Source organism: Spermophilus citellus (assembly GCF_964194105.1).
Source record: "Spermophilus citellus genome assembly, chromosome: 6".
NCBI classification, from domain to species: domain Eukaryota; kingdom Metazoa; phylum Chordata; class Mammalia; order Rodentia; family Sciuridae; genus Spermophilus; species Spermophilus citellus.
The window spans coordinates 83,726,786-83,750,269 of NC_138187.1; the positions used below are offsets into that span (position 1 = coordinate 83,726,786).

The following is a 23,484-nucleotide window of genomic DNA, read 5'->3' on the forward strand; positions in this document are numbered from 1 at the left end:
GGTGTTTCTGAAAGACATTAGCATTTAAATCAGTAGAATGAGAGAAAAAGGTCTTCCTCACCAATGTGGGTGGGCATCCCCCAACCCCATGAGGCCAGAACAGAACAGAAAGGCAGAGGAAGGAAGCATCTGTTTTCTGCTCGAGCTGGCACAGTCATCCTGCCTTAGACATTGGTACTCCTGGTTCTCAGGCCTTCAGACTCAAACTGGGACTTATACTATGGCTCCTCTGGTTCCCAAACCTTTGGGCTGGGGCTGCATCTCACCCGCTGGCTTTCCTGGGTCTCCAGCTTTCAGATGGCACACAGTAGAATTTCTCTGTAACTGGCCTCCATAATTGCAAAAGCCCATCCCTCATAATAAATCTCCCTGGGTACATCTCCATTTATACTATTTGTTTTTTTTCTCTGGAGAACCCTAGCTAATGCAGTCACCAAAGCCAGGGAGAATTGGAAGTCAGTGCAGAATTATCCTTTTCCCAAACCCCCTTCAGATAATCAGCATCTAAGCCCCAGTGTTTGCACCCTCCTTAATCTCACCGACTCCCCCACCCCTTGTCTCCCTTCTCACCGCTGTGCCTTTAGTTCAGGGCGGGATTCAGGAAATCCAGTCTCAGAAAGCAGACATGGTACATCAGAGTCAGGTAGACCTTGGTGCTGTGAAATCTCAGAGGCAAGGGCCCATTTGGACATCATCAAGGGGGACACCCTGAAGAGCTGTGTGTTGCCTTGAAGAAGGAAAGTGGGACAGAGGCAATCATCTGCTCCTTTCAGAGGGACAAATGAAACACAGTGTGGGTGGAGAGGTAAAAACTAGAGATCGCCAAGCAGAGGGCTGGCTTACAAAGAAGCTTGGATTCTATCAAGCAGATGGCTTTTGGGAATGAAGGTGGGAGGGCCAGCTTCAGACATGCATCTAAACCCTCATTCCCACAGTGCTGGGGGAGGCCAACTAACTGTTCCACGAGAGCTACTCTCCACGCAATATTTGGGAAGCAGACACCACAGGGAGGGGCACTGCAGAGACACAGCGATTAGGCCTGCCCAAGCTCGTCTGAATATCCTAGTCTTGCAATGGGGACCATAGCCAATTCTATTTCCCTTCAATTCAAGGGGTTCTGTGGGCAATATCTAAAAAATCAACAGAATAAAAATGCATTGATTCTAGATCTCAAGTCAAATCCAAAATGTTCTTAGATTATTGGGATGGACAAAGCATGTGAGAAGGGCACCTGGAAACACCCAGATCAGATAGATCCTCGGAAGCTTCACTGGTGCCTGAGAAATTCAAGTATCAGCTTCACCAGAGCTTAGCCATTTTCAGCTATTGGAAAAGTGGTTTTGTTCAGCCCCCAATCAATGAATTGCTAGTGACGTGCATGTTTCTCTGACACACACCACCAAATAACTCACCACCACACCCCTCAATCCCAGTTGTACATAAATTCCTTTTTTTTTTCTTCTAATCAGGGGATCTTTCAATAAGGGGTTTCCAGGTAACCAAGGGTTCTGGGATCACGAGAGCAATGCCTGATTCCCTGGGTGTGATCACATGGCATTGAGCCATTACTTCACACATTTCCTGCTCACATCCTCCATCTCAATATTACCACTCCAGAGATTTTTAAGTCCCCTTCTAAGTACATCAGATAGATCCTCAGAAGCTTCACTGGTGCCTGAGAAATTCAAGTATCAGCTTCACCAGAGCTTAGCCATTTTCAGTTATTGGAAAAGTGGTTTTGTTCACCCCCCAATCAATGAATTGCTATCGACATGCATGTTTCTCTGACACAATAAACCAGCATTTGGCAGTGATTTAAACAAGCCAACAGGGCCAGCCTCCCGTTGGAACTAAGCCTTATAGGAGCCGGAACAAGTCAGATTTCAGTGAGTTCTTCTCTGAAGGCCACTCCTTAATCTTCAAGCAGCAGTCATCTTCTTGGGGTTCAAAGCCACCTTCTCTCCTGTTGGCCTGAACTGTCTGGCCTCAGGGAACTGTGGCATAAGCCCCTGGCCAAGCTTCAGGTGGCTGCATGCTGGCTCTTCCAAAGGGAACACATTTGAGTTCTCTCATGAAACTCTCCCCTAAAGGGACCATGGTCTGGTGTGTTTCTGAGTGTGTGTGTGTGTGTGCGCGCGCGCGCGCGCGCGCGCGCGCGCACGTGCATCAGTAACACTTGCCCACACTCCTGAACAAGAGGAAAAGTAGCTCCCTCCCCTGGAAGGTGCCACCAAGGCAGGGCCCAAGAGCAGCTGTTTTCCATGCTGAGCTGGTTATATGTTAGAATCATTGGGTGGGTGGGGTGACCAGGGGTGCTTTCTCCATTTTCCAACCTTCCCCATACCTCCACGTCTGACTCAGTTGGCCTAGGATCAGCCTGGACATCAGTATGTTCTTAAAAGCTTTCCTACTGACCTTAATTTGCAGCCAGGGTTCTTGTTGCTCTACGGCTTTAGAGTAGCAACAGGAACCATCAGTGGAGACTCCCCAGTGTACCCAGTTAGAGACACAATTTTAAAGCAGTTCCTGCCCCAGCCTCCTAATGCAAAGCTGACAATCTCTGCAGCCTACAAAGTAATCTTTAGAACAGCATATTGAATTCTGGTATCATGTCTCATTCAGATAGTACCTCTTTAACCAACCAGAGCCTCAGTTACCCCTACTAGGAATACAAGGGCTGTTCTAGATACATCTGTTTTGCTTCTTCTGTCCCTTATTTGTCAGCTTCATGCATCTCCTCTCTTCACCTCTCCTTTAAATACAGACTGATTATATATTTGCCTTTCTATCCCAGCTAAAGTGCTTTATGTGTTGCTTTAAAATTAGATTGGAGCAGCACTTGCCCTCTAACTCAATAATACCACAGAAATCATAAACTATAATCCAAGCGAGGTGTATAACGTGGATGATGTTCTATTCCATATGCATAAGAGCTCCATGCATGCAACTGCAGCTAGCCATTCTGTCTGGAAAAGCTCATGATGAATCATATAGATCCAGCCCACTGAACACCAGCTCAGGCCAGCAGCTCTCCCTGCTGCATAGCAACAGCCTACCACAATACTTATCGGGGGTTTTTCCCTCTGAGCTTGGCTTAATATCTACTTATCAAGTAGAAAAATTCATTTTGGAACTATTTTCAGAGCAAAGACATCCATAAGGATATATTAGCTGCATTACTTTTACCCAATGAAATAAATAAATCTCTCACCCTACAATAAACTTAGCACGTAGGAGGGCAAGCAGCCTCTCAAATGGGACTCCTTGGAGGAAACAGCATGTAAATATACTAACGACCAGGGGATATGGAAGAATTCAGAATAAAGCAGGTCTACCAGGGACCCCCCCACACCATCTACAATGACTCATTTAAAGGGTCAAAAGAATTTTTTAGTATGTTGTTTCAGAAAATTTTAGTATCCAGCAAGTGCAGATCACAGGTGGGCTCCAGTCCTGGATACTCAACTAGTCATCTCCACTTGCACATCCCCAAGAGCCCCAAATTCTCCATGTCCAAGTCAGAACCCATCACCTATCCTCCTGCTTTTATATTTCTGATCTCAATTAATGAGGTCACTAGCCACTCAGGTATCCATATCAGAAACCCATGCTTATCTTGGAATCCTATCTCTCCTACTCCTTCCAAATCTCTACACCTTGGAGACGCCACTGAGCTCACCCCTTCATATCAGTCTCTCCCATCCCAACCCCACAGCCCCTGTTTTAATTTGCAGCTTCTTCATTTTTCTACTGATTCTTCTGATGACCTCCTAACTACTCTCCCTCCATGGATCAAGTCCTCTACCTCCAATCTAAATAAGTTTTGCTACAATAGTCTTCAAGAAAAATCCTGGTCATGGTGCTCTTTTCATTAAAACCCCTTGGTGGCTTCTCAGGGACAAGTTCAAAGTCCAAAGTAGGGTACACAAGGCCCTCCACAATCCAACCTCAGGTCTCCCCAGGCATCACCTTGAACTGTTTCTTCTGGCGAGGGGAGCCACATGGAGATCCCGAGCCCACTGGCCTGTCTCCCATCTCGAACCTCTGTTTGGGCTGCTCCTTCTGATTGGAATGTCCTCTGCCTTTCTGCCCCAGCAAAATATACACATTATATGGACATCTCTCTTCTACACAACCTGTCCTCAACCCCACTCTAAAAGAAGAACTAGGAGGCTGGGGATATAGCTCAGTTGGTAGAGTGCTTGCCTCACATGCACAAGGCCCTGGGTTCAATCCCCAGCATCACAAAAATCATAAATAAATAAATTTTAAAAAATAAATAAAAGAAGAACTAGGAATCCCCTCTCTTAGGTGCCTGGTCATTCTTATATAGCAGCATCTAAAACTTGTCTGCACTAATTAGATCTCAGGGGACAAGAACTGCATCTACAACTTGGAGCTCAGAAGTGCTTCCTGAAGCAGGCTAGGAAATTGATTAATATTTATTAATGATTGAATGTCTCTATGACAGTATTTTAAGAGTCATTCCAAACTGTTTTCTTTCTTTGGGCTGCTTATGATGTGGAACTGCCTCTTACTCTACTTTGAAATCACTTTCAGAGAACCAAAAAAATAAATCAGCACAAGAGATAAATCACCTCCTATCCCCCAAGAAATCATTTCTTTGTTCTTGACTCCTAAAAGAAGAGTCATGCTTGAAGCACTTGCACAGCAAATGATAGTGAGAAACTATCAAAATGAGTTGTTCCAAATCCTTCCCAGCACCCCAGGTTTTCAATGCGCTCACCCTGGAAGTGATTATATGAGTCACACACAGGGTAGAGGCACTACCCTGTTAAATTAAAGCAGAGTGTCCGTGGCATAAACCAAGACTGGCTTATAAAACCTACATCCATGACTCCTGGGATGTGGATGGAAAATAACATTAAGATTAGAAATTGACTTCCTCAGTGTTTTTACTTCTAAGCCCACAAGGGAGTCACATAAAAAAAAAAAAAAAAGGTGCCACCTTCAATTCAGCAGCAGATGCCCTGTGCCCAAAGCCGAACCCTTGAAAGGCCCTGGGGCTACCTATAAGTCTTTCTAAAATGCCAAATATCTGCAACATCATGTCACCAGTGGATCATTTCTCTGAGCACTGATTTCATATTGGAAGATGGGCAATTTAAATAAATGTTTCATTAACATAGTGTTTTCCTGCTTGATGCTAATGTTCTTAATTTGTTTTTCCAGACTCCCTTCCATAGAATCATTTCCTGTGATGCCTCTCAAGACAATCTGAAACTCTTTGGGTCCCTAATAGACAATCCAGAGAACCTAGAAACCAACCAAACAACCAAACAAATAAGCAAAAACCCTGACACTAAAAAGCCACTGAGACCCATTTGTCCTGAAATACACATCAGAAATGCTCTGGGTTCTTGTTTGAGTCACACAGAGGTCAGAACAGGATGGACCGTCCTGACCACCTCGGTGGTGCTGGGTTTGGACAGATGGTGGCGAAGCATTGTTCAGTGGGGCACGTTGGTCCCAGAACATGAAGTGAGGCACGGCTTCTGCAGGAGGAATGCAGAATGTCTGATATTTTGTTTTCAGGCCCTAGAAGGCTTGCTCCCACTCTGCTGTGTTTATCTGTCCCAGGACTCTTGCTAGGTTGTGATTCCAAACCCCCAAAATTTCAAGGATATTTCGAACATCTTTTATTAATAGCAACACAAAAATTTCCATAGCTCACTGTTCAGATAAATGCCAGACAAGTAAAAGCAGGTGCCATATAAGGGCTCATTCCCCCAAACTTGGTGAGACAATGGCTCTATTCTAATGTTGTGGGGAGAAAAGCCGAGCACAACACTAAAGCGTGGATCCGTCCACATCAGAATGGATTGTGTGCACATTTTCTAGAGGGGGAGACGGGATTTTGATTTGGTCCTATTACACATGGAAGCAAAACTAAAACTCAGTGAAGAGGTGAAGCACAAAGACAATCAACACTGGACTCTTCTGGGTGCCCCATGCCATGTCTGTGGCAGAGAGGAGGAAAACACCATCCCAAAGCCTAGAACCAACCATAAAGGGGTTGGTGTTCCAGCTCTGCCACACGTGAACTGCACAAAAAGAGGCTTTGGGCGTGGGCCTTTGATTTGTGAGCTTCATCTCCCTTTTATAAAATAAAGCCAATGTAACAGCAATCATAATGGTGCTCAGAGTAGGGGCGGCGGCAGCTTCCCTTCACGGGGCACTTCCTGTGCAGCAATGCTGAGGTCAGTGCTTTGCACACACCTGGCAAGCGCCTGGTCACTTTCCCCTTTCCACACCCTGCAGTGGAGAGGAGGTGAACTCCACTGCACAGAGGGGATGCTGTTATTCAGGAACTGGTCACTCAGCTAGAATGAATGGCAGGGTCTCCTTTCAAAACCAAGTCTGCCTGACATCTGGGCTCTGTGGAAAGGCTAACTTCTTCCAATGGCTGCCAGTGGATTTTACTAGAGAGACCAGATCTAAGTGGAATGGGCTGGGGAAGCGCTGTGTGAGTGTCAGTCATCATCTGCAGAGGCCTCCGGCCAGCAGCCAGTGACCCCTCTGACCTCTGGGAAGCCCAGCCTGGCAGGCAGGAGGAAGGACACGGGGGCAGCGTGGGAGGAGGGCCAGACGGCCTCCTGACACTTACTTTCTCAGCACGGCGATCTCATTCTCTATACTGCTCTCCTTGCCCTTCAGCGCCTTCTTAGGGATGCACTTCACTGCAAAGAGTTTTCCAGTTGCCTTCTCTTCGGCTAAAACCACTTCAGAAAAAGCCCCACTGTGAACAGAGAGAGAGAGAGAGAGAGAGAGAAGACTTTAGAGTCCAGAATTCTAGTTTTGCGGCCGCTCCTCTGATCCTATCTCCAAAGTCTGGGTAAGGACAGCAATAGGTCTGATCACAGGCCTTACAGCTACTGCTTATCCAGCAGGCCTCCTTACCAACATCCCCGTGCAAAGAAAAACCCAGGGACAAGTGTGTCCTCCCACAAATGGACAGTGGATGTCGACACAGGTTTGGACCAAAGGGACACTGCAGGATGACCTAGGTTGGCCATCTGCAGGGCCACCTGCACAAAGGGGTGACAGCATTCCCCTGGAGCCAACAGGTACCGTCCTGGGGCAGGTTCCTCTTGCAGAGAAAGACCTGGTCTATCTGCATTTGTCAACCCCTCTCACCGCCACACAGACTAGAAATCCTACTGAAATTCCCAGATTCCCCACAGGAAGGTTTCAGAGTGCTTCACAAACATTGAATTAATTCTTGCAGATAGGTAACGATGTAATTACAGTGTGAATCGGTGCAACACGTGGCATTGACGCGGGGTTAATTAATCGGTAGGGGTAGGCACGTTTTCATTAAGCAGCTTAATTCCTTTTCAAACCAAACAAACAAATAAGGGCCACACAGTGGGGAAGACGTGCCTGCCTGAAAATACAAATTTAACTCTGTTAGGGCACAGCCACACACTGGAACCAAGATGTCCAGAACCAGAGAGCCTGTCTCTCTCCCCAGAGGTGCCACACCCGGGCTGGGGCTAGAGGCCCCAAGAACTGAGACACACAGACAGCCTCCTCCACCATCTCCAGATTCAGGGACTGGGTTCACAGCACACTGGCCAGGGAAACCCCAGGACAGACTGAGCTGTTCTCCGTCCCCCGACTTCAGGAGCAATTAAAAGTTCCTCAGAGAGATGCTAAAGATGTCTTCTACACAACCACAACTAGAGACAAAGTCTGCTGCATTGATAGAAACCACTGGAAGCACCCCAAGGCTTTGGGGCTGCCTTCTTTAGTCAAGAGCAAAGCGTTGGCTCAACCAGGAGAAGGTACCTGCCCTCGTTCTCCTTCCCCATCTGAGGGGACCTAAGAAGACAAACACATAATTTAAAAATCCCTTCCAGAGAGAGGAATTCTCATCCAGTTGGTGCACAGGACACAGATCTTACTGGAATGCTAACTCTCAGGACAGAATTCCATCTGTCTTTAAGGCCGGAGTCCAATTACACAAACCTGGAGGGCAGAGTATGGTCGATCCACAAAATACCCACAGGGAAAATGTTAGAACAAGGACCTTCTGCCCAAATGCATAAATTATTAGCAAGTAGGATTCTCCCCTCAGAAGACTCTATGCTGAGCCTTCTGGAACCAGCCAGAACAATAATCATTAAATATTAAGACATTAAAAACCCACAACGGTGATGGAGGAAATCAAACTGCTCTGGTAATACTTGGTCACTGCCAGTGGCTTTGGCCCAAGAAAACCAGTTCAGAACAACTTTGGAGACTTTCCCTGAGCGCAGGAGCCCTGCCTCTCTCTGCTCTAACTGAAGGGCTTCACCTCACAGAGGGCCCTGGATGGAAGAAGACCCTTAACTTTGGAGTAGGTACGTGCTTCCTTCCCCTGTCCCCCAGAGGGTGGAACAATGAGTGTAATGGGGAGAAACATCAGGGCTCGAGCATCCTGGGTGACTCTGTGCCAGATATTCCATTCATTTTCCTTCGGTTTCCACCTGAGTCCCTAATGCTGGACTACGGCAGGGAGCTGGAGCAGGGTGATACAGCTGTGTCCCTAACTGTGGGAAGGAAGGACTATTTGTGATCCTGGGCATAGATAGGTACAGGAGTCCCCAGCTTGACAATCCTGAGCCAGCCAATGAGGCATCTGTGGAAGGGCTCAGGGAAGGCTGCAGACAGACAAAGAATCCTCAGCTACAGTTACCGAGTCATGCTGCAAAGTCAAGGACATAGTCCCATCATCTCAGGATAAAGGCTAGCCTGCATTTCCACTCCCAGATACATCCCCAGAAGAAAGGAAAGCAGGGACCTGGACAGAGATTTGCACACTCACAGTCACAGCACTATTCACAGCAGCCAAAAGATAGAAACCATCCAAGTGCCCACTGACGTGGTCGACACACACGATGGAATATTACTCACCCTTAAAAAGGAAATTCTGACACATGCTGAAATATGGATGAACCTTGAGGACGTGGGCTTGTTGAAATAAGCTGGTCACAAATAGACAAATGCTATATGGTTCCACTTATGCAAGATCATTAGATGAGTAAAATCCATAGAGACAGAAAATAGAACAGTGGTTGCTGGAGGGAAGGGAGAGGGACAGTTATTGTACAGTGGGGACAGAGTTTCTGTTTGGGAAGATGAAAAGTTCTGAAGATGGACGGTGGTGATGGCTACACAATATCATGAACTGTAATTTTAAAATTGAAAAAGTCTATGGTATATCCATCTGACCAAAATAAAAAAAATAAAAATAGAATGTCTGCCCACTTTTTTTTTTTTTTTAAATTTCAACTCAATGACTTTGCTTGAGAAGAGAGACCATTGGAAAAGCTAGATAACCCTTTTCACTCATTACTTCCCTAGAGGGAAGAGGAATCCTGGGAATGATCACAGGGTACCAGATGGCGTGTACCACTTGACATTTACCAAGTGCTGGCATCTATCAACTAATCCAGTCCTGACAACCCCACCGAGTACAGTACAGAAGTGGAAGTTAATGTCCGTCCATGTCAGACAGAAGAATACTGAGCTCAGTACTTCAGGAGTCTGAAGGTGACAGTATCCGGGTCAGGCCCTCTGGCTGGGGCTCTGCCTTCACTCACAAGCTGCAGGTCTACTCACTTTCTTATTTAGTCAAACGAAGTGCGTTCATCTTCCCTAAGCCTTCCAAAGACAGAGCTCAGGTCTTCTTAGAGGATATACGATTAGCATAAATTTTTATTGTTTCAACAATAAACAAAAATCACTTGACGACGCTTTCCCTGGTCAATAAAGCTAATTTAAAAACATCAAAAACAAAACTCATGAATGAAGAGTAGTTTGGGCACCTTCAATGTAATTACACAGCACCACGGGTGCAGAAGGGGGGGTCAGGGAGGGACAGGGAGCTGGTGGCAGGAAGTACCAAAGGAAGGAAAGTTGATCCGAGAGCCCATACAGCCTTCAGACAACCCAAGAAAATAAAATCCAAGGAACAAAAGCAGGGACAAAGAATGACAATGTCTTAAAAATACAAAGAGGTCAAGGCAGGTTACGGAGTCAGCCATAAAATACAAGCCCTGCGCATTTAAGATTGAATGGTAGCCAGGCGGTAGTGCAGGCCTGCAATCCCAGCTACTCGGGAGGCTGAGACAGAAGGATCCCAAGTTCAAGGCCAGCCTGGGCAAAGAGTGGGAAGGAAGGTGGGCAGGGGCAGGCACTGGGGACTGAAATGGAGTAAATTAAATTCCATGCAGGTCTGATTATGTCCAAAATGAACCCAAATGTTATGTACAACTACAATGCGTCAATAAAGGCAAAATAAATAAAAAATAAAAAGGGCTGGGGATGCAGCTCAGTGGTAGAATGCTCCTGGGTTCTATCCCTAGCATCACACAACACACACACACACACACACACACACATACACACACACTAGAAAGCTAGATGGCAGGGAGCTCAGCCAGCTGCGATTCCACTTGCATCTGGAGATGCATGCCTGAATCCACCCACACCATGCCCTCTCCTCTGCTTTCTGCAAGCTGACTGCTTCTCTTACCACCACTTGACTGGAAACAGGTGACCTGGGTCCTCCCCTCTCAGGGCTCCCCATTGCTAAACCCAGCCGTGGCTTCTCACTGCTGGTCTTACTGGTCTTTGTGTGCCTTGTGATAGCCTCCACCTCCTTCCTAAAACTCTTCTTGGTTCCATAACATTGTTCTCTTCTTCCATCTTTCCATCCACTCTTTTCTCCATCCCCACCTGGTCCTCTTCCCCACTTCAACCAGCAGTGACACTCAAGGTCTCATCCTTATAGTCCTTCTGCCTCTTCTAGGCTCCCACCCCTGAAAAATTCTAATTGTTTTCCTACTTTCAACACCCTCCTACCCAGAGATGGGACCCTAAGCTTTGTCTATATTTGAATCTTTTTCACGTTCAAAAGAGTCTCTCTGACTTCCACTAACCCACTGACCCTGCTAGATGCTCGGGTCTTCCATTAAAAGGCTCAAATACCCTGTATTCTTCCAATCCTCCACCACTGCTCTGAGACAGGTCCTCATTATTTCACCTGTGGATTACCTGCCCAACACCCTCCTGGTCCCTGTTCCCCCAGCAAGTCTACCTTCTATCTACCTCCTATCTGCTCCTGGAATTGCTTTTCTAAAACAAAGATCTGGTTAGGCTGTCCCCTTCTTTTAATTCTTTGAGGTTCTGTGTCCAGAGAATCAGGCTCAAATCCTCTGCAACCCAGGCATCTGAAGCCCCTGCAAACCTGACCAGCTTGGTGGGCCCATCTACCACTAGAGCCTCCCCTCCAACACCCTCAGCCTTCACCACACACACCTCACCTTCACCCAACCACACCACTAAACGGCAGTTTCCCATACCTGCCCAGGCGCTCTCACACCACCAGCCTTTGCTCAGGCACAACTCACCACCCCTTTCCTTGAATGTCATTTATTCGTCTGCTTGGCAAAATGTCATGTGTTTTTGTTGTTGTTGTTGTTGTTGTTGTTTGTTTTTGTTTTTGTTTTGTTTGTTTCTTTAAGGGTCCAGGTATATTTCCACCTCTTTTGAGGTTTCTCGATTGCCTCTCACTTGAACAGAATGACACCATTCTGAGGCCCGTGGCTTACACCTACATTTCCCCACCGACATGGACCGCTGCAGGCCTCAGGGTTTTGCCATAGGAGCACAGGGGTTGGGCCTGATTCTGTTATGTCTCTATACCCAATGGTACTGGGCACCAGCTGGTGTCCAAGACAGTTTTGATGATCACCATTATTTGGGAGCTCTCTTCTGATTCTCAGCTGGCTCTCCACATTTCTGCTGTGCTGAAAATCCAGAAAATAAATAATATTCTCTAATAACCTTCCACTCAATGTTGAGAAGAACCATTTGTCTCTTTCCTCCTCCCACCATGGAACTGCGAGTCTCCGCATAAGCCTATGGAGAAAGGCCCTCCAGGGTTTCTCATGAGGCATAAAAATTCTTTTGAGTCCTTCCTGATCCATCTTAAACCTTTACTTATATGACTGAATGTGTAAGTAAAAATCTATCGTTCAATGGTCCTGAGATCACCATTTGTCTTGACTGAAAAAATGTTCAATTTGTGGATTTATGGTACAATATTTCTTCCCATAAACCTTCATCCTGCTGAATAAGATAAATAAAATTTGATAGTAAAAGAGAAAGCAGCTTTTAGATGAAAAGACATTACAAAATACATAATCATGGCAGAAATAAATATTCCAGTATTCCAAAAATTGCCCTTTTATCAAGTTGTAACAAAACATTTATTTGAATTATAAAGAAAGCCATTATTCTATTTATAAAAATACCAAGTTTCCACCAAAATTAAATCTGTGTGACAAATTATCAGAGAGGTCAGACGAAAAAACTATTCTTGAAATGCTAAATATTTTCTGCACCTGGAGATAAGCTATACAAATTTCGAAAGTTGAATCCTTCCCCCTTTTCTTCCACATTTCAAAGAAAATCAAATCCTCACCTGGGGGCAGCTGCCTCTGATTGTAAGCCAGGAGGAAACAAACAATCTTTTGAGAGCTGTATTTCCAGAACTAAAGGGGAGGTCATGTTTTCTATATTGACTAAAGAATTCTAAACAAATACTCTTTTAACTTTCATAAATGATGGTTTCTGAGAAGGTTGTTTTGTTTTGCTTTATTTAGTCAGTTTCCAGACTGGGATTCTGTTGTTATGATGGCAGATTACCATCATACACACTACCTACCCAGAGGTAACACCCACTGCATCTCCACATACCTGGACATGCGCAATGGTCCACGATCAAGGCCACCAAAGGGAGGACAAAGCAAGAAAGTAGGTTAGGCTCTGGGAATGCCTCAGCTTCCTGATTTCCCAGGAAGGGCAGCAAAAGATTCTCTCTCACTTCTACTAACCATGTACCCTGAGGATGCCTTGGCTAAAAACTGACATGTGACCTTCAGATACACATGTACCTTGCAGTGGTTAAAAAAAAATTCATAGAGCCATGCAGAGTATCTTAATTCCAGATCTGTGGCTTCTACTGAGACCAGAACTCAGAGCTAGGCCAAGCCTATAGATACGCTGGTGAACTCACCTGTTCATTAGAGATCATTATTATAAAAAGCAGAAGCCAGGTCTGCTGGAATGCACCTGAATCAGTCCCAGCTACTCAGGGGGCTGAGGCAGGAAGATCCCTTGAGCCCAGGAGTTCAGGGACAGCCCGGGCAATATAGCAGGACCCTGCTTCTTTAAAAACTATTTTTTAAAAAAGAAACTGTGGTATCTGCTTTCCCAAATTTTAACAATCTTTAATCTTAAGTTGTTAATAATAAATATCAAATAAAAAGGTAGTGCCAAGGCTGCCTTACCCTAAAGTGCACACCACTTAATTTCTGTTCTCATATAAGAACAATTTAATCACAAAACGAGCTAAACTTAAACCTCGATACAATCAATTGGGACTGGCACATTTCAGATGCTCCACCATGTCAGTCAAATTGAACTGAAAAGACTCTTTAAAAAGGCTCCTCTGACTTCCAAAAAGGATCAGGAATTCTAGAGTTGTCTCTTTGATGCATGACAGTACACTAAACCAACCATTCAGTACGATTATATCCATCCCAAATTAGACCAAAAGATCCTCAGATGGTGCTAAAATGATCTGCCCTATTAGCTTAGAGTCAGCTACTATTGGCTCATTGCCTTTTTCTGCTTTTTAGTCATTCTACATACGAATCAGATTGATCGTGTTATTAACTTTATTAACAGCATCGCCTCCAGCCCACGGCCATTAATGTACCAAGCAACCCGGCCTACAGACGTTCCCCCCCGCCCCCGCCCCAGGCCTCGAACCATAAATCAAAATGTTCTTTTCCTCTAAGCATATTATTTTCCCTGGTGTCAGGCCAGTATAATATTAAGGACTAGTTTTTTAAAAAAATAGGAGGCAGGGAACTCAATAGCAAAAAGTGAGGTTGGTGATATTTGGCTTGAGACAATGTAGGAAGCAGACAGGTGCCTTTTAGACACATTGTTCCACAGCAGAATCAATTCTTAAAATGGAAAAACCTGTCTGCTAACCCTAACAATAATCTTACTGACCCTAGAGAATCCAAATGGATAATAACAGCACCGGAGTCAGACAGACTCTGTGTCTAAGCACCTCTCTGGGCAGAAACCAGGCAACTTGAGAAGTGACAACGCTTTCTGCTAAAATCTTCAGTTAAAATCTCCACTAACTCACATACCACTAATGACATTTTAGAGTGCCAATTCAGCATGCTGACCAAAAGAAAACCATGTCCAATCTATAAAATAAAGTCCTGTCAAGCGAAAAAAAAAAAATTCATCCAGAACAGATAATGTGTGCATGAAAAATGCTATCCAATTAAGATACAGCATCTATTCATTAAAGTCTATCTTCTGAAAGTCCCTACTTGGCAATTATATAGGAAGCCATATGTTTGCTTAAGCTAAAAGTATTAAAATTCTATTTCCTAAAAAGTAATCGATAACTGAGGCTCTTATTAATTTGGACAGTGCCTCACTCACCAGTTCCAATTAGAGACAGCTTCCTGACTTCAGGGTAGACCTGAGGAGCACAGAGACTCCAACAGTTAGGCTTTTCCACTGAAATATTCCCATCTTCCTCTGCGACTAGTAAACCCCCCAGTCCCCACCACAATGGCTTCAAGAACCATGATGAGGCGTCCTTAAATATTCCTACAATTAGCCTAGTTTTTGCCCAGATCAATTCTCATCCCCAGTACCGCTGTGTATCTCAAAAGCCGCCGGAGCAGGTCTGGGTTATAACCATACTTGTCACAGAGGAAAGGCATCAGAATGCCAGCACTCTCATCGTCAGTGACATCTTCAGTTTCTGAAGGTTTTTCTGCGGCACTAAATCTTTACTGTTCATAGAGTCACTGATCCGAACGCAGGAGACAAATAAATTCCAAACGAATGCAAACTGCCACACTTGAAGGAGCACGCTTCACTTCCCGGCACAACTTACCCCCGGGCTTCTCTGACAGGCTCCCACCCCTCATCTGGGCTGTCCTCACTCACGGCCTTGTCAAAGGCTGATATGGAACCTGAGTGAGCCAGTCCCTTTTTTCTTATCACACCCATAGGGCCTGGCTGGGGAGGTGGCAGCAGGATAAAAGATGCAGTCCTTCTGGAATTACAGAGTCTCCTAGAGCCACAGCTGAGAAGTCTAGAAATACTCGAAGCCAGACGAGCGCCTGTCATAGAACTCTATTCTACTTGGGTGACAGAGGGAATGACCTGGATGAAACAGAACCCCAAGGACACTCTCCAGTTTTCTTGAACAGTGCACAACTCCCCGAGGGCACGTTTCACCATGGTCCTCCCAGATCTCCTGTTTGAGGAAGATTTCTCCCTACAGAGGTGGCTCTTCAGTCACATTTTCTCTTCCCTTCCTTTTCTGATGAGGACACAAGACCTGGCAGACATTCCCTCTGACTGCTCCCAGGCACCACTGTCCTCCCAGCGCCAAATGCACAACCTCTTTGGTAGGGAACAGTGAGTGTCATCATCAAATGGTGGTCACTGATGGGTCAGGATATTCGTGAGTTACCCCAGCTGATTGTCCCTCACACAGGTCCTGCTCACTACTGGGGACTACTCACTACTCTTCTTTTATTTTTTATTTATTCATTTATTTATTTTTGGTACCAGGGATTGAACCCAGGAGCGCTTAACCACGGAGCCACATCCCCAGCCCTTTTTTGGATTTTGTTAGAGTCGGGGTCTCCCTAAGTTGTTGAGACTGGCTTTGAACTTGCGATCCTCCTGCCTCAGCCTTCTGAGCCAGTGGGATTACAGGTGTGTGCCACCATGCCCGGCCCCTCTTCTTTTAAACACCCCCACAGACTTACTTTTATTCTCATCAGGGAAGATGTGTCTTTTTTCAACAAAGATGAAGAAAGCTTCCTGCCAACAGAACACCCATCCATATACTTTTTAATATTCCAAGCTCACTCATAAACATAACCACAGAGTCCTGCTAGATACAATGATGACTACATGAAAGAGGTATTTGGCTGTATTTATGTAAAGAAAACATGACGAACAGTCTCATAAAAAGAAACAAAAGCTTGAAACAGCAAAACATTGGAGAGATCCTAAATGTCCATCAACAGGGAACAGGTTAAGTAAGTAACACTCTGAAAATACAGTGGAGGACAGCCAGCCATTTAGCATAACTAAATAGATTTATGTGGACTAATATAGAATTATCCCCCAGATATATTGAATGAAAAAAAAATAAAGGTGCAGCTCCCACTTGTATAAACATACACTCGTACGTAAGGGCACCAGACTCAGGAAAGAGGAAGAAAGAGCATGGTTGTCTCTAGGGAGGGACCTGAGCGTGAGGCTCAAGGGAAGACCTACTTTTTATCCATTTTATTAGGCGAACACAGTTTTTCCATTTAAAGTTAATGAAGTAGAGAACATTTTGGGGGAAAAAAAGAGATGAGAATAATCAATAATAATCTATGTAAAATGGCTCTCTGGCTAATTAAAGCCTTGTTCTAGATATTATAATTGGATTAATCAACTAGCTATGTCACATTGACAAAATGTCAGTGACAATCCTGTTCTATAGCCAAGTTCACCCTTCATGCTGTACAAATAACCCATCTAAAGAGGGCTGATGTGAACCGGTGAGTTAGACCTCTAAGCCTGGGTCACAGACTGGACACTTTCACTGGTGAAGAAATTCAGTTGCTTTTTGAAGAAAAGGTTTTCTTCATGGAGGCCATTCATGAAGAACACAAGGGACCATAAATAGCCCTAGAGGACTCATTCACAATAAGGGGGGACTTGAAATGGGTCTTGAAAGATGAGTATGTTTCAACAGATAAAAATAACAGAGAACAGGCAGACAGGAAAGGTGTTCCAGGGCCAGGTGGACCCTGTCTAATAGGACAGGTGATACATGCAGAAGAGGAGCATCAGTGGGGTCAGAGGCGTGGAGGGCAAGCACAACGCTCAGAATGTGCACGTGGTGTGTGCGTGTGTATATGTGGCTCACGTCACTCATATTCACAACACTATAGAATCTTATGATGACAGGATAATCCCCCCCATGATGCCCATGTCATATCCCAGACCTGTGAATGTGTCCCCTTACACAGCAAGGACTTTGCAGTTGGGATTAGTTTAAAGATCTTAATATGGGGAGAGCATCTCATATTTTCCCAAGTAGATGTAATCACACAGGTCCTTATAAAAGGAAGACAGAAGGGTCAGAGATGTGACAAGGCAACAGAGGTCGCAGCTGGGAGGGAGCTACAAGAAGGAAAGGAAGTGACCCCTAGGAGCTGGAAAGGGTCAGGAATGGCCTCTCCCCTAGAGCTTCCAGAAGCCCCACCTACATCTGGATGACTGCCCCAAAAGACTCACTTTTGGACTTCTAACCAGAACTATGAAATAATAAATTTGTGCTGCTCTAAGTCACTAAGTTTTGCTAATTTATTATAGCCATAATAGGAACCTAATGCAAATCTATATGATTATTATTTATCCCTGGATCATGGAGGTTCCAGATGTTATCCAAATCTCAAAGCCAGTGACTATGACATGATTCAAGCCCAGATGTGATGGGTTGTTGGAGACTGCCTTGTAAGGGAGCCTGGACCACACTGTGGATGTTGAGAACATCAGATGGAAGAGTGTGCACTTGACACAGCAGACAGCCAGGGGGAGGCAGGTCTTAGAGGGAAAAGTGAACAGAGATGATTAATATGCAGTATTCTCCATCCAATCAAATGTGCTTTAGATAATTTGTGTGTGTGTGTGTGTGTGTGTGTGTGTGTGTTCTTTAACATCCCTCTGAAGAGAAACAGGTAAGTGTCCTTCCTGTCCAAGTCATATCACTCCCACATGCAGGAAGTTCATTTATGGCCCACGATTTTCCTACTCATGCTACTGAGTAATCAAAAATACTTTGTTTTCACCTTGAAAACTCCTCCCCTCTTTCTTATCCCTTTAGCAAATGATTGCTTCAACACTGACCCCATTTCCCTTTGCTAACCAAGTGAAAGACCCTGAGCATCTTTTGACCACTGAGCTACATCTGGGCCAATTTCATAAGTAAAGTTGTAAACAAAGTGTGGCCAAGACCCAGGCTATGCTGTGCTTCCTGATGAGTATAGAGTTGGGATGCAGAGAACATTCCTGTCCCTGGGAAAACAAGTTATTGTGCAAAAACTGAAGCTTCCTTAACTAGATAATTACCATCATCATCATCATATCATCATCATCATCGACATCCCAACACCATCAGCAGCATCACCATCACCATCATCACCATCATTATCACCATCACCATATCCATCCCAACTCTACCACCATCACCATCACCATCATCACCACCATCCCAATACCCAATACCACCACCATCACCACCACTGTTACCATCACCATCACCATTATTAAAGGCTACAGGTGTGGCTCAATGGTGGAGCACTTGCCCAGCATGCAGGAGGCCATGGGTTCCATCCCTAGTTTCCTCCCCTGCCCACACACACAACTTTATTAAAACTTAATTTTAGAAACTGTTTACCAACCAATTTCTAATCTCTATCAATAAGCCCTGCATGGTAACATTATTATGCCCACTTTACAGCTGAGGAACCAGGCTCAATGAGGTTAAAATTTTTAGCATCACATAAGTAACTGACATTTTCAACCTGGTTTGATGTGAAAGTCGATGTAGTAAATTTTACAATTCAGAAAGAGTAAAAAAGTGAGATACAGAGGATTTTTTTTTCACTGTACTTCCCTCTCCTCTCAAGAAAAGGTGGTGGGGGGGGGGTTGTCTAAATTCTTGTTTCACAGCAATTTGGGTGATGATAGGTGAATTCTCTGAGATTATGGACCCTCCAGTGGAACCAGCTCCCACTCCAGCTCCCTAGGGCTGGGGTAGAGGTATTTCCATGAGCCCACGCTCCCAATTAGAGGAAAGTGACCGAGGTTTTAAATTGGACTTTCTGTTCCGATCCTAATTCCCTCCTTGTTGTTTTAGAATTAAGCCTCTACCTCATTGTCTTGAATCTGAAAACTCTGCCTCATAATTTTCATTCTTTTCACCAGTACAATTACTCCATAGATGCAAACTGACCCTTATATTGCCCCATGTGGTAATGCCTTCTCCTTCTAAACTGCCCATGGGTCTCATTATTCAATTCCTGCTTAATACAATCAACTCCATCTTCAAGCCCAAAGGACAGGCCCTCCTATCTTCTACGACATAATCACAAGAAGACCATCATGGCTAGAAGGAAAGCTCATACCTCACAGGCCTACCTGCGGCGGCAAAGCTTTATTCCTATTCACTCACACGCTCACGGGGACTACCAACCAACTGCCACAAGAGCTGATTATGGACGTGATGTTGCTGGCCAAAAAGAAGAGCAAGACTTTCAGCTACCCACAAGAGCAGAAGACGGCTCCCTGAGACCACACCCCCCACAAAAAGTGAAGGACCAAGTGAGCCCGAGAGCACTTTCCTCAATCTCTTGGCCATGATGGTTATGACCCATCCCAGGGAAGGTGTGAGTGAACATGGGGCGACTCTGGTCCTAACAGGCCCTCGCCAGTCCCAAAGGACTGGACCATGGCCTGAACACTGTGATCCGCCTCCTCCCCCAGAGACCCCAGCCCCAGGCACAGGCTGCTCCACTTGGCCCAGAGGGCAGAGAGAGGCTCAGTTTGAAGACACACAGCAAAAGCAGGGTAACTCAACACAGGGAGATTCCCAGGCAGGGTGATTTGAGGGCTCCAAAACACTCGACTGCCTAGAAGTGTCTCCCCAAATTGGCCCATGATTAAGGTGCTTGAGAGCCCATGGGCGGTCACCTCTTTAGGTTGAGCAGAGCTATCAACTTCCCCTGGTTGTATCTCCTGGGGACATGCCCATGTGTCACCTGGAGACACGAGCACCACTCAATTGAATGCCCTGAATGAAACTGGAAACTGCACACAGTTTCAACACGAGCTAGCTCACATATAGTAGATATGGCAGGTGTGGGTAAGAGCTAGACGCATAGAGAGATTGGCAGAACTACAGATGGACATGCAGGCATGAATAGGTGGCCAGGACAGGCCTCTTGCTGAGAACTGACAGGACAAGCAGAGAACCATGGGCATACGTAGAAGACTCTTCCAGAAGGGGCAATAGCTAGAAGGCCTGGGACTTGTGAGATTGGTTAAAAGAGCAAGAGGTCAGATGCCAGGAGCTAGGTGGAGAGGAAGAATTGGGGTCCAAGAGATCCAAACACCCTCAGGACCTGTGGCCAAGGCAAAGATGAGGCAGATTTTTTTCTGAGAGACAGATGTACAGATCCACTGGTTTTAGCACACACACTTTTTTTTTTCCTTCTGTGTGAGAGTTAAGAAAAAAGAAAAAGAATCAGGCCAGCGCCTGTTTCCCAAATGCCATAATTCTAGCTAAATTAATTAATTGTTCTTATGTTCCCTGACAAAGATTCTCTGCTTAGCCAAACATTGGTGAGGCTCCTGAACCTTTTTATGCTACTATCCCGGCCCTCCTTGTAAAATCCGATTTGGGCAAGAATCCCTTGTCCTAGACATTGGATCACCTGCCCCACCTGCTCAGGTTCCTCATCCTCCCACACCCCCAGGTGATGTCTGGTCACCTTGGTCTGCCTTCAGCAAGAATAGGTTGAGTTAGCCAGAATCCCCCTTACCCCTGATGTTTCCTCTTCACAATTTTCCATCCACTGACCGCCATCCTGCCCCTTGGCCGTCAATTCCCCCTGGCCCATGCTGTACTTGTGAGCCCCACCCATCGGTCCCTCTGCAAGACTCTGACATTTTCAACCTGTTTGATGTGAAAGTCGATGCCACCTCTCCCACCACAAGAGTCTTGAACAAGCCTCCCTGTCTTCTTGCTTTTGTAGGCATCACTGAATAATTTTTTCCTCCAACATCCCTAAAAAGAAGAATTGATGCCAATTTAGTCAAAAGTTCCTTGCTGGGTTAGGATAAGGCCCTTGCTCTTCCCTGAATTCTCCCAAGAAGCTGTTTGCAAGTCATCTCTCTCTTGCCTCAGTTCTGCCACCTGTAAGAGAGGTGTGAAGCTCCACCCTCGGCCTCCCCCTTCAGTCAAGCGCTGCAGGGGAGGACCCCAGACTGGCCCTCAGGCTGGCACCCCTGCGAGGAAAGGCTCAAACCTGGGCACTTTCCACTTCCCACACACACACTGCAGGCCTCTCTTCTGCCACAGCGCTGGACGCGGGGAGAATGATAATGTGCTGTTCTGCATCTCATCACTCATCTGCCGGACACCTAGCAACTGGCCTGCACCTCCTCAGGCTCTTCCTGGAACTGGGACCTCATCCTCACAATGGCAAAAGTCGTCTCATGTATCGACAAAGGAAGGTTCTGGAAATGTGTCAAAACTACACACCCAACAAAAACCTAAAACTGCTATGATTTTCCTTTTTTTTCCCCTTTGCTGTATATGTTAACACTTCTGAAAATTGTGCTTAAAGATATAAACTAGATTCACCAAAGTTTTCATTAAATTGGATCTGCCTCCCAGCCAAATGAGCTCCCTTCACTTCATTTACAGGAACAAACTACCTGGTCTCAAACCTGGAATTGAGCCCCACCCGTCGGTCCCTCTGCAAGACTCTGTCAGTCTCCAGGACCCTGAATCTTTCCTAAGGGTAAATGTCAGGGATGACTATAATGGTCATGTTTGCTTACTTGATTTTTAAACAAAAATACCAGACCCACCTAACTAAACCAAGTACATCTCCCTTCCCTGTAAGTGCAGTCATGGACTGACCATGACTCTCTCTCTCCACCAGGCTCACAGTATTTGAACAAAGAAGATCAAAGTATGAATTTTAAAAAGGAGAAAGACAAGAACACATGGAGGGTCATCATCTTTCAGTAGAGCTTTTGACTGTGTTCCAGCAAGCGATCTTTAGGAAAAAAGAGTCCCAATGTCTTAGCCACATTATAATCACATGTAAGGAAAATCTGGGTCCTTTAAAGAGTAAACGATGATTACATTTCTAACCAAAAAGAGTACAGTGAAAATGTTGGAGACATTTTAGGAGAAAAGAATGAGAACATGTAAGTTAATCTTCCTTTTTTGGATGGGAGATACTGGGGACTGAACTCAAGGGCACTCAAGCACTGGGTCACATCCCCAGCCCTATTTTGTATTTTATTTAGAGTCAGGGTCTTAGCACCTCACCATTTCTGAGGCTGGCTCAGAACTTGAGATCCTCCTGTCTCAGCTTCCCAAGCCGCTGGGATTATAGTCGTGCACCACCGTGCCCAGCAGTTAATCTTCTTAAGCAAGAAACTAAACCTACAAATCTTACCGGAAAAAGGAAAATATTCAAGTCCTACAAATAAAATATGGACAAAGAGTTAAAATACACATCATACCCCAGTTCCCCACTGAGATTGCCACGTGCACCTCTCCAGGCTCGGTTCAGAGAAACCAAGCCCAGCAGAGACCCTCCATGGGCAAACCCACGTGGGAAGGATACAGTCCACAGAATGGCCAAGAAACATACTCACTGATGCTCAAAACTCACTAGTAATCCAGAAATGCTAATTAAAACCTCGATAAGACAGCTTTATTCTCAGCAGGTTGAGAAAAGGTAAATCTATGTGGGAAAGCTGCTGAGTAAAAATTGCTTCAACATTTTTGGAAACTAATCTGGCAATACTGTTAAGTTACATTTTAAGAACTCTCTCTTCTAGAAATAAAGGCATTATAAAGAGATATATGTATAAACATGCTTACTGAAGCACTATAAGAAGTGAAAAATAATTTTTTAAAACAGGAATTTTTATTAAGAGTGGAATGGAACAGTCATCCTGTGGGATATGATATATCCATAAGACATAATAGCTGTTAATTTACATGACATGGCACAGTTATATATCCTCATCTACATGGATCAAACTCCCGAAGTGTAAGTATCCCAAGCAAGAAAAGTCCGCTGTAATAAAGTCATTTGTGGAGTAATCTATGGCCATTAAATTAAATGATGAGATCTACATGAAGTAGCGGGGATAAATTTCGAAGACATAATGGGTGAAAAAAAAAAGGTTACCAGAATATTCTATTCATGCCCACCTATAAAAGACACACATCTACAACACTGAACCCTACATTGTTTGGACACACCACATACACTATGTAGAGAAAGTAAAAAGACATCCAATAAGGGAGCATACCAGCTTCAGGTAGAGGTTGCCCCAGGGGTCAAAAGAGCAAATAGAATGGTTTCAGGGATAATGTGGCAGGTACCTGTATCCATAGCTTTTTATTTTTATTTTTTTAAAGAAATCTGAAGCAAACATGACAAATGTTAATTAACAGTTGCTCAATCTGGGTGGCGGTTACATGGTAGTCTGTTCATTTATTTTTCTGTACTTTTTGGTAAATTTGAAGCATCTCATGAT

The 23,484-nt window shown here is 44.9% G+C and overlaps 1 protein-coding gene across 5 annotated transcripts in view; it reads right to left on the reverse strand.

Moving 5' to 3' along the window:
- Positions 1-23,484, reverse strand: part of CAMK1D (calcium/calmodulin dependent protein kinase ID) — a 406,117-nt gene that overhangs the window by 237,934 nt on the left and 144,699 nt on the right. For 4 of the 5 annotated variants that reach the window (XM_081298639.1, XM_081298642.1, XM_081298638.1 and 1 more), the window contains exon 2: positions 6,629-6,760. The exons of the other annotated variant lie outside the window; for it this stretch is intronic. In XM_081298639.1, coding sequence (XP_081154765.1) covers positions 6,629-6,760 — 132 coding nt within the window. The remainder of the gene's footprint in view (positions 1-6,628; positions 6,761-23,484) is intronic. 5 annotated transcript variants of the gene reach the window in all.